The 15,859-nt window shown below is 44.9% G+C and overlaps 2 protein-coding genes and 1 long non-coding RNA gene across 6 annotated transcripts in view; 2 read left to right on the forward strand and 1 right to left on the reverse strand.

Annotated features, from left to right (window-relative positions):
• Positions 1–15,859, forward strand: part of LOC118413013 — a 711,153-nt gene that overhangs the window by 502,402 nt on the left and 192,892 nt on the right. The gene's annotated exons all lie outside the window — the stretch shown is intronic.
• The window catches only part of LOC118414515, a 660,232-nt gene that overhangs the window by 462,995 nt on the left and 181,378 nt on the right, over positions 1–15,859 (reverse strand). The window lies entirely within an intron of this gene.
• LOC118414498 (DNA damage-regulated autophagy modulator protein 1-like) lies at positions 11,180–15,829 on the forward strand (the record flags this gene model as incomplete). 4 transcript variants are annotated; one of them, XM_035818583.1, is given in 6 exon segments in its annotated part: positions 11,180–11,281; positions 12,835–12,977; positions 13,346–13,413; positions 13,816–13,958; positions 14,683–14,860; positions 15,754–15,829. In XM_035818583.1, coding segments are annotated over 5 exon segments (602 nt in total), but the record flags the coding sequence as incomplete, so codon positions are not given.

Genomic DNA, 15,859 nt, shown 5'->3' on the forward strand with positions numbered 1-15,859 from the left:
AATTTTCAAAATTCGACAAAGGAATTCACACGTATAGTACCAAGAGATCTATGCGTCATACAGGAGTTTGCAAGTTTGGGTAGGCTATATGATAATAACGTTAATGACCCGCCTGTTCCTCGGTGTACATGGTGTCATAACGCCTGGTCCTTTGCTATAACCACCTCATAAACCCACCTCGTTCGCTTCGCTCACATCGGTGGTTTTATTCGATGGTTATAGCAAAGGACCAGGCGTTATGACACCATATACACCTCGGGGCGGGTCATTAACCCTTAATTATTGCCTCCATGAAAAAAGGCTTTTAGTATGAATGATGTTTTGGGATTGCAATACGAGCGATCGTTGTTGTTATCTATATCCGGGGTGTTTGGCGGCTGGTGCCTACCAGGACTTCAGTTGATTAAAAATTGATATTTAAGTTAAATTAGCAGATCAAATTACTGGTTTGAATTTGATAATATGTAAATCAATGTTTGCAAACATCTGCTTTTTGCCTACCACTGCGTCACTGTGACGTCATCGCGATCGCTTTTATGGTATTTAGCAGGTGGTGTGATTTTGATGGTGAAGGTCGATTTTGACCACCTGTTGATTGACCTTGGTACTGCAGTCGAAAAGGGTGTTTTTAAAAGATATTTACACCCATTTTTTATATGGAGCGATGTGGTCTTAGTTGACCTGGAAACGCAACCCTGGTAAATTGTTTGTTTACTTGAGGATTAGTCACTTCATGGCCAGTTGGCAATGGCAGCTGAAGCGACCCACTGGTGGATGGCCATTAGGACCAGCTGGGGGTAATTAACGCAGATACCAGGACGCGGGTTCCCGGGTTTGAGTTTTACACATTATCTTTATTTTGGATTAACGGGGGCCGCCCTAAGATACCCCCTGTCCTAAGATGCTCCGATTTTTTGCCGATCATATTATGCATAAGTACGCCGTGTTTGTTGCCACTGACTATGATGATTAAAAAGGTAAATAAACCAAGTCCAAACAAACAGCTTTTTTTCTATCAAAAAAATATCTACACATATTCACTTCCCTTTATTTGAAGACAGAATTTTCACAATAATGTTGGTAGCGTCGAATCACTGTAGTCACCTGTTATTAGGTATTGGTGGCTCGTGTCCATAAATAAACAACCAGTAAAAAAAACAGCCACACAACTGTCATACACATAAGAAATCAAGCTTCACAAAACACTACAAACATTGGTCTTCAAATGTTTGTTGAGAAGAAGACCGGCCATAGAAAAAACAACATAAGCATCACCGCCGTTGTTTCCCCAGGGAGTGTGGCCCCGCAGGTGGCAGACGAGCGAACGCCCAAAAGATTTGTTACTCTAACAAATGAGTCCATAACAATGAAACTTCACAGAGTAATGTCGAATATGTTTCCCAATACGTACGTAGAGTTTTTTTGTGATTTTGACGTTTTCGTTTTTCGTAATGATTTTGTTAGTCGGGCCGCCGCATTCAGTGCATTTCGCCCATTCCCCATGAAAACACGACTTGGATGGTGAAAGATTTAGCCCTCCTCGCGGGAGACAAGAAGCACACACAATCAGAATTCTACTGTCAAAAGAAAGCTAATATATCATAGAAATAAAATTTGTATTTATTGTTATTTAAATTGGTCACCAGCTTCCGAAAAGAGAAAATTGCAAAAGGGGGCCAAGTTAGGGCGCACTTTCTAGCGCAGCACAAAATCGGAAGTTATATTCACGAAAACGTCCTCAGTGTTTGCCACTTGTAACCAGAAGGGTGAAGGGTTCATGAACCATATGAATGCATTCCTTATCCGAGTATGTTCTTAAGATGAATGTATTAAAGATTCATTAATCAAAACTTGACCACTCTCTAGCAACTAGTGATGGAGCGCCGTGAGTTCGAGCGCGTAAAAAGGGGGGGGGGGCATCTTAGGGCGGGCCCCCGTTATGTTTAATACTTGTTTTAGAAACTAGGGAGATAACTTTTATTGCCATACATTTTACCATGTACAATCATCATGCAATAAAGTTCTTGCTTTGAGCTTTCTACAGTAATTATGACTCCTACATGTGTGTGTAAGAAATGGGCCGGTGTTGTGGGCCCAGGTTCTTTAGAATGCTGCACGAGGAACGTTTAGACTACAGGACTAAGAAAACACGCACAAGACACAGGTAATGCCATTGACACGCACGGGAGCTGTGAGTCGGGACCCTCTCTCTGGCTCAAGCCTCTCTCCAACTGTCCCCAACTCCCGGCCTTTATTAAAAAACCCAGACACAGACAAGAGACAGGAACACAACAGGACGGGGCCTTTCAACCTGACACAGCATAGGTGCTAAATTGCTGCCTTTAAAGGCTACAAACAATCGCATGAAGGTGTCACACCTTTTGTTGTCTTTTAAGACAACAAAAGTCATCAAAAGTGAACGTCTTACAGTGAACAAGGTTATTTTACATACTGTCTGCTCTACTTCATGTTAATCACTTTTGGGCTTCAGTGCTAAACAGTTAGGTCCAAATCACTCGAGTCTTTTATCACCAAATGCCGAGTCTACAGAGGTGCCTAGCTTGGCAACACAGACCACAGGCTGCTGGTGGCCCACATGCGGCTCAAGCTTAAAGCTGACCTTTCTTCCAAGAAGCAAGTTTGAATAGACTCCTCTCGGCTCAATGATCCTCTAATCCAAGAGGCCTACAGCTGTGCCATCTCCAACAGATACAGCGCCTTAGCGATGGATGACACTTCAAATCAGAAGTCCATAAAGCGACTGAGGAAACAGTTGGCAAGAGCAGACCCTCTCCCAAGCAACCTTGGATCCCGCTTTAGACCCTCGACATCATCGACTCTCGCCGTGCAGCACGTTTACGTGGAGACCTGACGGAGTATCGTCGGCTCAACGGAATCCGCAACATACTAGTAGCTATCCACCAAGACCGTGAGAAGTACTGTTTTGATCAAGCGGCAAAGCTAGAAGCTGCGGCAGAGAGGAACGATCAGAGCAAGGACAAGACTACAGCTCCTACGCCAAGCCAATTGCAAGCAGGCCCCCGACAACGTAGCTTCCTTACATCACAAAACCCACACATAATAAAAAAGGTGGGATCTTTCGTCTTCCACTATCTTCGAAAAGGAGTCGAACCCAATAACCCAGGATCTAGGGTTAGCTTTTACTAGATTTAGACTAGAGCAGACACCTGTGATTTTGTATCTTACATTGTTTGAATCTTTTATGTTAGCTGCAATTAGCCCACGGGCAAGAATTTGCAATAAACTTAAACTTGAATATAAAGGACAGTACCGGCAATAGGCTGACTGCATCCGATTGAAAGAGCATTTCAGCCAGCTGCTTAACCACCCCAGTACCTGAGGACCCCACACTCTATGCGGCAGCCAGTGCAACAGATGCCACAAACCCAGACTGTCCCATTACACCTGTCACTCCGGACGAGGTGAAGGCCGCCCTGGGTAAACTGAAGAATGGGAAAGCCCCTGGGATCTGCAACATAACGGCTGAGATGCTGAAGGCAGGAGGGGATCACATGATTCAGTGGCTTACTCAGATAGTGAACCATGTGTGGGTCCTGGAGACACTCCCTGATGACTGGAGGCGAGGGATCATCCTGCCGTTCTGGAAAAGGAAGGGAGACCAGCTGGTGTGCAGCAACCACAGAGGCATCACCCTACTCTCCATTCCGGGCAAACTGTTCACCCGTATCCTCCTCACCAGAGCCATCCCTGCCATCAGGAGCAGGCGGCGCCCACAACAGGCAGGCTTCATGCCAAACCGTTCCATCACGAACCATATTTCCGCACTTCGTCTGGCTATTGAAAAGGCTCGAGAGTTCAGAAAGGACATCGCCTTTACATCGCCTTCATAGACCTTAGAGCTGCATTTGACACAGTGGGCCATGCCTCCCTCTGGAAAATCCTGAGACTGCTTGGAGCACCTCAGAAGACAATTTCCCTCTCCCAGCAGCTGTACAACTCCGCGGAGAGCTGCGTCAGAGTAAACGGGAAAGAGTCGGAGTGGTTCACCATCAACAGTGGGGTCAGACAGGGATGTGTGGCTGCCCCAGAAGAGGTCTGGATACAATTCGAAGCTCTGAAAGCCATGAAAACTAATAAATCCCCAAGAACGGATGGACTACCTGCAGAGTTCTATCTGACTTTCTGGGACAGTATAGGTGATTATGTTTATGACGCTCTTGAAGAATCTATCGAAATCGGCAGCATGTCTACCTCACACAAAAGAGCAATACTTATTTTCAAGAAAGGAGACAGAAAAGACCTCGCAAACTGGAGGCCGATCAGTTTACTTAACACTGATTATAAGTTGTTAGCTGCCGCCTTAGCGAGAAAAATGCAAGGTGTTCTGCCAACAATTATTTCACACGACCAAACAGCATACATTAATCCCGATTAATGATAAATGATATCATCTACTTTTGCAATTATTATGACATCCCTGGTGTAGTTATATGCCTCGCCTTTGAAAAGGCTTTTGATACTGTAAACTGGACCTTTATGTTGGCAACTTTGAATAAATTTGGATTTGGATCTTACTTTATTCAAACTGTCAAAATGATGTATAACAATATCTAAAGTTGCATTGTTAACTCCGGCTGGAAGACAGCCTTTTTTCAATTGCAGCGAGGCATCTATATTACTTGGTGATGATTCAAATCTGTACATAACTCAAGCAAAGTATGCAATATTTCTGTCATGGTCTAGATATAAAGATAATCCTTTGTTACTTCAAAGACACAATATCCTACAGTTATTCAATGCACTATGTGATTCGGTAATTCCAGTAAATTCAATACATAGGTCATAGCAAAAAAAGTGTATTAATGATGACATTATGATATTGTCATACATGTGCGGCATTTTGTACACGTGATTACTGCTGATGGAATAAAAACAATGGAAAAAAAGTAATAATTCTACTATCATTAACTTGCAACCAGTGCCCCTAAGAAGTGTGTTTGTCCAGGTGCTTCTTTAGACGCCTTTTGTCTGGAGAAGAATAGTCGCATTGGTCACACTTGTAGGGTTTCTCGCCTGTATGTTTTCTCATATGTCGGGATAGGTCAGACTTGCGAGAGGTTCTGTATCCGTACTCTCCGCACATGTAGGGTTTGTCTCCGGTGTGTTTAGCTTTGTGTTTAATTAAAGTGCCTTTCCGTGCTGCAGAATAGTCGCATTGGTCACACTTGTAAGGTTTCGCACCTGTATGTGTTCTCATATGTACGGTTAAGGAAACTTTGACCTGACAGCCGTTCGGAATCCACATTCACCACACATGTAGGGTTTCTCACAGGGGTGTCTAGTCATGTGTTTGTCTAAACTGGACTTCTCTGCAGCAGAATAGTCGCACTGGTCACATTTATAGGGCTTCACACCTGTATGTTTTTTTCATGTGTCAAGGAAGCTAAGGAAGACTTGAAAGCGGTCCTGAACCCGCACTCCCCACACTTGAAGGGTTTCTCTCCGGTGTGTCTAGTCATGTGTTTGTCTGAACTGGACTTCTCTGCAGCACAATAGTCGCACTGGTCACATTTATAGGGTTTTTCACCTGTATGTTTTCTTGTGTGTATCAATAGGTTAGACCTAGAGGCTGCCCTATAGCCACATTCCGTACACGCAAAGCGACTGTCCACAGTACGTTTTGCCGCAAGCCTGTCCGTCTGCTCTGTTCGACCCTGTGCTGGAGGATGGTCAGATTCTATTCTACCCCTTTCCTCGCGTGGAATGTCCTCTTCCCTGTTCTGCTGCCTTCCCGCGTCTAATTTCTCGCTGCTGCTAGTCTCGTCCCAGGGGTGAACAGTCGACAGATCGTCCATAGGAACCTCACCGCTTCTCTCGTCCATTTCTGAAAAGAACAATAAATCCCCTAAAATTTAAACTTCATGCATGGAAGATACTAATTCCTGTGCTATCTATACCCGCCGTGTTGTCCTTCTCTTTTCTATCCATATAGAATACAAGATGTAGTACGTATTACACACGTACACTCATATGCACAGATACACGCTTGTCCATACACACACATGCGAGCGCATACAAATAACGTTGCATACGATAAACAAATGTACACTCATACAAAGTGGATAGGCAGTAAAAAACGTCTTACCTACCGTTTTTTTTTTGGTGCTGATTAACTGCTGATGTGTAGAATTGTCTCAAAAACGGCTAAACTGGAAACAAGGGGTCTTGCTCGTGATTAGGGCTGGGTATCGGTACTAAAAGGCAGTGTACCCGTACAAAACCGGTTTTTCTTATTGGACCGGTCCAGAAAAACCGGACCTAATAAAAGTAGGTGGACCGGATGTTGGACCTTTTAGAAAATTAACAGATTACTTGATCAGGCATTCACACGTCTTTTCGCTTGCAGGTGGGAGAAAATAACAAGAGCGAAGCAGATTATAGTTTATAGTCATTTCTACCAAGTTTTACAGTTAATCGTACAGATGCAGTTAGCGTTGTGGGATTTTAAAACGCCAGTGTGAGTCTAATACTCCACCAAACTGATTTCTTTGTAGTAAAGTGGACCATTGGTATGATTCAGACTGAATCAGGTCCAGGTTCAGGTCCGGACCTGGACCTGATCCTCTGGACCTGAGCCGGACCTGGACCTGAAGTTTCTGTACCGGTGTGACAGCGATCCCGGGAGGGGCGAGATCACTAGTGTTTTCGCCCCCTTTAGCGTGTTCGCCCCCCCCCCCCCATACCCACCAGTGTTTTCGTCCCCCTAAGGACATTGCTTCTCGGAGGGTTCTCAAGAGCAACTACATATTAGGCTCGCTACCTGGTACTATGCTGCACCTGGGGAGTAACGAATATGGTGTGTTACCTGGCACCTATATGGCACCTCTTTACCTGAAGATGTTATACCTCGAAAGTCGATACTATATGGTTCGATGCAAACAAGCCATTGAAATGAAAAAGACACTTTTTTGAGGAAAAAGTCAGGGCTATCGCGAATGTATAAATCGACACCATCTACGGTACGGAATAAGTCAGCTACATGTTTTTAATTTGTCACAGTATATTTTCTATTTGTGCAGGAAACATTTCCAAAGCACTTACAAAAAACACAAGTGAATAATAGTTTCTTATTATAAACGCTAACTACGCGCAAGTTCATATACCTGTTGCGAAATGCTATAAAAACACTGGTAAAGTACCAGTCTTAAGAAACACGGGTAAATCACCTGATAGAGTTTCTAAATACTAGAAAAAAAGTCATATTGGAGGTGAAGATACCTATAGGCTGGGTGCATATAACAAATGTGCGATATTCTAATGAATGCCTTATCTACATAACTGATAAAGAGATTTCATACTTTTTTTCTGGTCAATTCATGGTAGAGGCTTCATATTGGAGATTTATACATGTAGGTTGCTTGAGGACAGGTGAATACAAATTCAACTGTCTTATCATCATGTAATTACGTTAATATTTATACTATGGATGGAGTTATGTATCAGACTCGTGTGCTTATATCATTCTGAAAATGCATTTTGTGATTTATACCAATCAACTTCTAAAATGCTATGTAAACCCGTTTTTTTTTGGGGGGGGGGGAATCGCTAAAGGGGGGCGAGGTAGGGGGGCTGTAACTGTTGAAGGATGCCCAGCTGAGCAAGTCAGCACCTTTACTTACCTGGGAACGACGTTTAGCAGTGATGGGAAAATGGACACTGAACTTTCATTGCGTATTCAGAAAGCTTCCGGGGCTTTTTCCCAACTTGGTAAAATATGGAACAACAGCAGCATTCTCCTCTCAACAAAAATCAGGATTTACGAGGCAGCAGTACTAACTATTCTGACTTTAATATGGGAGTGAAGTATGGGTCACCACCAAGGCACAAATGAGCAGGCTAGAAGTGTTCCATCAGCGCTGTCTTAGAAGGATCTTACGTGTACGATGGTTTCATCATGTCTCCAACATAAGTGTATTCCAACAGACAGAAACAACGAACATTGAAGCTCTTGTAGCAGCCAGCAGACTCAGGTGGCTGGGTCATGTCTTGACGATGCCTAATGAGAGGTTGCCCAGATTCCTCTTGGACTGGAACCCGAACTTTGGTAAAAGATCCAGAGGGAGACCGAGGAAGACATGGCTCAACACTGCCCTCGAAGATACCAGACTAACCACAGGAAACAACCGTCTGAAACTGAACGACGTAGAAAAGATGGCCAGAACCGCCTGGAATGGCGAAGGATGGTGCGCAGAAGACGGAAAATCCTTGATGCAGGCCACTCCTCAGGAGGAGACCTTAACAAGTAAGTAAGTATTCATTAGGCCACAGCAAGTAAATCTTATGGATGACATCATTGTAAATAATTGCACTGTAAAGTTTTTTGTACATGTTATGTGTACGTTATGTCATGTGTGAACTTTTATGTCCAGGAAGACTAGCGGTGTACCATCTTGTATCGCAGCTAATGGACGAATAAAGCCTCTAAAGCCTCTAAAGCGCGCGCATTAATTTTCGCCTGATTTCATTAAAAAAAATTATTTCTTCTACAGGGATGGTCAAAATGACGATAAAGTACCAAAATGAGCAAATACGAGGGGCGATCAATAAGTTCTCGGCCTCACCCAGAAATACAACTTCATAAAATAAAGCCTTTTATCAATACACTCCAAATTTCAAATCGTTGCAGTCATTACTTTCCAGGCATTCGTTTTTTGAAAATCAGAAGGTAATTGGCGAGAAAAACAAGGGTGAATTGTGACCAGACATGTGTAGGTTGAGTTCCCCGTGCCGTAAATTCTTTGTCATTAACAAAAGACATTGTCAAAATGTTTGATTATGATTCTCTATCTATTTCAAGCAGAAGGAAGTGGGTGTCTGACTTCCAGCAGCGCAAGTTGCCCCGCACACCTCAGGTCGCAGCTCAATTGTCCACGTTCTTTTTCCTTTTACCTTACCTAACGTTACTGGGTGTCGCCTGCAAAATAATGATCACGATACTTTGAATTTTGGTTCACATTCATATAAGACTTTATACTTGACATCTATGCTTCGAAATCTGATGAGTTGTGCTTATTATTTCTGGGTGAGGCCGAGAACTTATTAATCATCCCTCGTACGCTGTGTTGTAGCCTAATGATTGTACTTGTAGAAATTACACTTGCGAGGTACCCAGGGCTGTAGTTGTAGAAATGAAACTTATTGGATAGTTGTAAAGGTGACACCAATATGGAAGCCAGTGTGGTTACCAACTTCGTTGGTGATGCCAGTCTACCACACCAGTACATGTCTTGAATACAGAGATGAATACCATGTTTTGTCCCTTTAATTCTTGTTACAACAGTCATCACAACTTCATGGTGCGTATTTTTGAAAATGTAGCCATCTTGTTTTTTTTTCACCCATCTTGTTATTTTTTCGCCCTATCGCACTATTTTTGCAGTGTGCAGAGGACGTCATCCATAAAATTTACTTGCTGTGGCCTTAACTGTTTTGCCCGATTTGCAATAAAGTTGTTATCATAATCCCGAAAGAGTGCCCCCATGCAGACCCTCCAGGAGTCATGAGAATATCATAGCTGTAACGTTATAAATAAAATGCCGCCCAGTCTTATCTCAATGTCAAGTTTCTGATTATTTAGGATTCAGAAAAATAGATGTCGAATCTAAAGAAATGGGTTAACCCCTTTGCTTACCGCCGTTTTTTCGGAACTAACGTTAGAACGTTCCTAGTGAGAAAGCAGATCCTACGTCTGACAATCTGGGGTGGCGGGAATCCCCTTACTAAGCCCTACTTATCAGGAGAATGGCAGGGTCGGGTAAAGGCAAAACATCATTGAGGGTCTGCATGGGGGCTCTTGGTAACGCTTAACGGTGAATTCGGGAGGCTTGGTAACGCTTAACGGTGAATTCAGGAGGCCCGGTAACGCTTAACGGTAAATTCAGGAGCAGTTACTAAGCATAACAGTAACATTAACGTTCATTCCTATTCGTCCAACGCTAGTTTAAGTTATCTCAATGGTTGAACATATCTGACTAATGACATTATGAGAAGGAAAATGTGCCTAGAACCCGGAGGATTGACAGGGACAATGTCCGTTACATCAATGACATTTGCTTCTATGGGGCATGCTTGCAATGTTCCCGCCACAGAAGCGGCGGCAGCAAATTTCTTATGGGGGGATTGAACTATTGCTGACAACATTTTCAGAACATGGAGCGGTGAAGGCGCAACGCATCCTAGGGGGGTCCGGGGGTATGTTCCCCGGGAAATTTTTAAAAATCATGACCCTCTGAAATGCTATTTCCTGAAATTTTCGGCAAATTTTGCCGACAAACTGATGACATTTTCATCAAAATCACACATCGTTGTAGCTTTGACCTCCACCCCGACATATTTTTACCATTTCTAGCTCGGAAGGCAAGATAAGTCCGGGGAAATTTTAAAATCTGGACCGTCTGAAACGCCATTTCCCGCATTTTTAATGACAAATTTTGCTGGCCGACGAATCTGAATTAAATGACATTGATTAAAGACCAAAGTTTTTTTGGGCGACGACCCACAGCCCCAACATTTTCGCCATGTCGTCCTGAGTGCCTGGAAGGCGCAAGCCGTCGCAAGAGACCCGGAGGTCCGGAGAAACCCCTTTTTTCTGCATTCGAGTAAATGTTGCCTGAAACTAAGCTACGTTTGGCACTGAAATCTGTATGAGTGAAAAGGTTTATGAGAGCGACGATTCCGCAGCATATTTTTACTATGTCCAGCGCCGAAGGCCGGCGAAAATTTGAAATCTGGACCCTTCGAAACGCCATTTTCTGCATTTGTCAGGAGCCTTATCTGGCATTTGACTTGTTACGAAGAATTTCTTGGTAACGCTTAACGGTGAATTCGGGATAACAAATAACGATTAACGTTGAATTAAAACGACCAATAACGCTTCGCGAATAATATACCGATAACGCTTAACGGTGAATTAAAGCGGGTCCGTAACGATTAACGGTGAATTAAAATGGCTTTTAACGCTTAACGGAAAAAGGCATGCAGACCCTCATCATTGTACAATGTAGAACTGTTGGCTGCAGTTACAATTTTTACCGCTAGACGGCGCGTCCTGATCAGCTGACGTTGTTTTGATCGGAGCGAAACTCCGACTTCCGGTTTCTGCTGTCATCAGCTGAGAGATTTGCCCCCAAACTGACACCAGATCCTCACAGCCGGGATGTGACGCAGGGGTTCTGCTTTCGGTTCCTGACGTGACGTCAGACCCGCCCGGGCCGGCCAGCAAGGCTCGCAGACGACAAAAGGTGAGAAAATCAGTGGCGATCGCCACCTGAGTGCCCGATGTCCATTGTGCTGCTTCAGGTGTTCAGTGTTTGGTTATACGTTACGGGGGACAGGAAGGCTGTAGTTATTCATTAACACAGGAGTTAAAATGTGTCCCGAACAGGAAGGTTTATATTTATATATTAGAAGGTGACTTCAGCTGGTGTCAGACTCTCGTGACTGGTGACGTCATCTGGCGGTGGGCGATCGGTGCAGCTATCAATGGAACACCACGGGTTACAGGGGGGGATCTGTGCAGCTATCAATGGAACACCACGGGTTACAGGGGGGGATCTGTGCAGCTATCAATGGAACACCACGGGTTACAGGGGGGGAGCTGTGCAGCTATCAATGGAACACCACGGGTTACAGGGGGGGAGCTGTGCAGCTATCAATGGAACACCACGGGTTACAGGGGGGGATCTGTGCAGCTATCAATGGAACACCACGGGTTACAGGGGGGAGCTGTGCAGCTATCAATGGAACACCACGGGGGGAGGGGGTTGTGTTGGGGTACGGCCGGTGAGTGCACCCTTTTTAACCTCCTTGCTATACCACTGGGTGTGGTGCAAGGCACAAAGGTGTTACTTATCAATCCAGTTTATCAATCTTTCAGTCAGATCAAATTACCAACATGGTTTATCAACTTATCAATCCTGGTTTATCAACTTATCAACCTGGATTATCAACTTATAAGCATGGTTTATCAAATTAACATGGTTTATCAAGTTACCAACATGGTTTATCAACTTACCTACATACTAGTTTATCAACTTATCAATCTTGGTTTATCAACTTATCAACATGGTTTATCAACATATAAGCCAGGTTTATCAATCATAAATGATGTAGACGTCCTCTTTATTTCGTTGCCCAACACCAGAGAAACAGGGAATGGACACGGCAGGGCCCTGCAAAGTTCAGGGGTCAGCAAGGGTTAAATATTAACAGGTGTATGTACCTGCATGACTGTGACTAATACACTATTCTGGTGAGGCGAGCTTCTTGTGACTCCTACGACACTTTCCCAGGTGCAGTCTTAACTTACAGGTGTGTTGGCAAGACTATAACATCTCCTTGGGTAAGGTTTTAACTTCCAGGTGCGTTTTGGGCTCTTATATCTCCTTTTGTGAAGTCTTCCAGATGTGTCAGTGTGTTGGTGATGGGACCCTCATTGACTTTTGATTAAATTAAGTAATCTCAGCCTCATGGTTGTAATCAATGTGTCTGACAAGACCTGACAAAAGTTAGGTCACAAAACTAATTTACAGGTTGATAAAAATAACTGGTGTTGTTATGTGTGTTTTTTTTGCAAAATGTATCCAGTTAACAGCTGGCCTTCTTGAAGACCGGACTTTATACAGTACACTGCTATAGCGGTAGCTGAAAAATTGGGAGCCAAGTCGAATGGGGACACCTATGAATTGCGTCTTATTTTCACTACTTGGTCGTCTGGTCAAAACAAGTTCCGAACCAGAACCTTCCTGAATTTAGAAACGAGTGTTGTCAGTACCCTATTTTTACTTCCTGCCCAGGTGCATGATGGGATTCTGGTTTACGGAGGGTCTGAGTTTCCTGCCCATCGGGCTGGGCCTGTGGACGACCGCTACCATGGTAACCACCTACATCATGGCGGTCCTACGCGGCGACGTTGTGCCAGACTTCCCATACATCAGGTCAGTTTGATTTTCCAGTGTGCAAGGGCAAGGGAAGGGTTTGTGTAGATGATGTAATAGTTTGTCGAGAAGACATAACATTTTTCACAGGTGGTATAACGATTGCGAAGATGACATAATGGTTTGCAAAGACCATTTTATGGTTTGTGAAGACGATGTGATGGTTTTCGAAGATAATGTGATGGTTTTCGAAGATAATGTGATGGTTTTCGAAGATAATGTGATGGTTTTCGAAGATAATGTAATGATAGTGAAGACGATGTAAATTGTAATGGTTTGTGAAGACGATGTACTGGTTAGTGAAGATGACATAACAGTTTGGGAAGATTTGTTTGTTTGTTTACAACTAACTATTTCTGTTTCTTCAGCGACACAGGAGACAAGATTCCCGAGAGCTGCGTGTTCGGACAGATGCTGAACATCTCAGCATTCCTCAGTAAGTTTTTTTTAAGTCCAGTAACTTTCTTGAGTATTCAATTCAAGTCTTTAGTAAGTTTCTTCAGCCTTCCTCAGGAAGTTTTTTTAAGGCATCAGTAAATTTCCTAAGTCTTCAGTTTCTTTTATCCTTTCATGTAGTGTGGCTGGTATAAAAGTGTGTTGTGTTGCAGGTCTGGGTACCATGTATGTCAGGTATGACAGGTGTGTTTCAGGTGTAATAGGTGTGTTGCAGGTGTAACAAGTGTGTTGCAGGTGTGACAGGTGTGTTGCAGGTATAAGCAGGTGTATTGCAGGTATAACAGGTGTGTTGCAAGTATTACAGGTGTGTTGCAGGTATAACAGGTGTGTTGCAGGTATGACAGGTGTGTTGCAGGTATAACAGGTGTGTTTTTTGTTACAGGTCTGGGCACCATGTACGTCAGGTATAAGCAGGTCGAGGCGATGAACCGGTCGGACTCCCGCTGCCTCCGGCTGCTGAACAAGGCCGGCCTGTGGGTCGGGCTGCTGACCTCAGTGGGGCTGACACTCGTGGCAAACTTCCAGGTGAGACCACATACATACACAAACTTCCTGGTGGGGCTGACACTGGTGGCAAACTTCCAGGTGAGACCACAAACATAGACAAACTTCCAGGTGAGACCACACACCTAGACAAACTTCCAGGTGAGACCACATACCCAGACAAACTTCCAGGTGAGACCACATACCCAGACAAACTTCCATGTGACACCACATACCTGCACAAACTTCCAGGTGAGACCACATACCTGGACAAACTTCTAAGTGAGATCATATCCATAGACAAAGTTTCAGGTGAGACAGTAGTCATAGCTAAACTGGACTTTTTGTATCGTCACTAAAGCATCTATGACCCCCTCCCGCTGCACCCCCCTCCCACTGCACCCCCCTCCCACAGTACCCCCCTCCCACAGTACCCCCCTCACACTGCACCCCCTCACACTGCACCCCCTCACACTGCGGCCCCCACCCACAGTACCCCCTCCCACAGTACCCCCCTCCCACAGTACCCCCCTCCCACAGTACCCCCCTCCGACTGCACCCCCCTCCCACAGCACCCCCCTCACACTGTTCTCCCCCCTGCAGGAGGGTAACGTGAAAGCTGTGCACTTCATCGGCGCTGCTCTGGTGTTCGGCATGGGAGTCGTGTACAGCTGCCTCCACACACAATACCCCCCTCCCACAGTACCCCCCTCACACTGCACCCCCCTCCCACAGCACCTCCCTCACACTGTTCTCTCCCCTGCAGGAGGGTAACGTGAAAGCTGTACATTTCATCGGCGCTGCTCTAGTGTTCGGCATGGGAGTCGTGTACAGCTGTCTCCACACCGTCGTCTCGTACCGGCTCTACCCGGCGTATGCCTCGCTGCGCCAGTGCCGCGCCAGGGCCGCCATCACTGCTGTGGGGGCCGTCGCCATGACGATCGGTATCCTTCTGTTCAGGAGCAAATAATTACTGATCCTTGTCCTCACAGAGTTTAACCTTCCATCCCTGCTTTTTGCTACCACAGACATAATCATGTTTTGTTGTAGCAACTGTACTTGTGCCAAGCATCCTCCTATGCATGGTCCCTTTTGGGGACCCTGCTATCTGAAGGGCCAGCCCCAGTTACTGTGAGCGCCGCCACAAACTAGCTGTTAGCCAATCAGAGAATAAGGGTCCAACATAGGCGATGAGCCGGTTGGGGACGGTGCGTAGGAGGATGGTGTCGAGAAGGATCTAAAGTTCTGAACAAACCTTGCCCCTGTAAGGCTTGGGTCACATTTCCAAATCGGGGCCCAGCCGTGCAACTTTTCAGGAAGGGAAACAATGATATAAAAAAACACAATATATCAAGATAAGATTTATGGGCACAATTTATGTATATTTCTAGGTCTGCATTTTATTTTCTCGTTTCTTTTAACATCCCGGTCGGGCCCTGGTTTGGAAATGTGACCTAAGCAACACAACTTGCCTAGGTGCCAGCTGCCATTAGCAGTTTACATGCCGTTTGTGGGAGTCCTGGTGGTTTGGCAATGTGAAGGTTAATCTATGTAGGAGTCCTGGTACCTTGGCAGTGTGAAGGTTAATGTGAGTCCTGGTACCTTGGCAGTGTGAAGGTTAATGTGTGGAGTCCTGGTACCTTGGCAGTGTGAAGGTTAATGTGTGGGAGTCCTGGTACCTTGGCAGTGTGAAGGTTAATGTGTGGGAGTTATGGTACCTTGGCAGTGTGAAGGTTAATGTGTGTGAGTCCTGGTACCTTAGCAGTGTGAAGGTTAATGTGGCAGTGTGTAGATTACTAGTAATATGCTGTCTGTTGGTACCTTAACATAACTGCAGCATTTGGAACAGCAATGGTGGCGAACTACCAATGGGCGACACACGAACATGCACACGACAGGCTCCACTGGCAGCCTGGAGATCCGGTAAGGGGGTGGGGTGGGGG

The sequence above is a fragment of the Branchiostoma floridae genome, chromosome 4 (genome assembly GCF_000003815.2).
Source record: "Branchiostoma floridae strain S238N-H82 chromosome 4, Bfl_VNyyK, whole genome shotgun sequence".
Lineage (NCBI taxonomy): Eukaryota > Metazoa > Chordata > Leptocardii > Amphioxiformes > Branchiostomatidae > Branchiostoma > Branchiostoma floridae.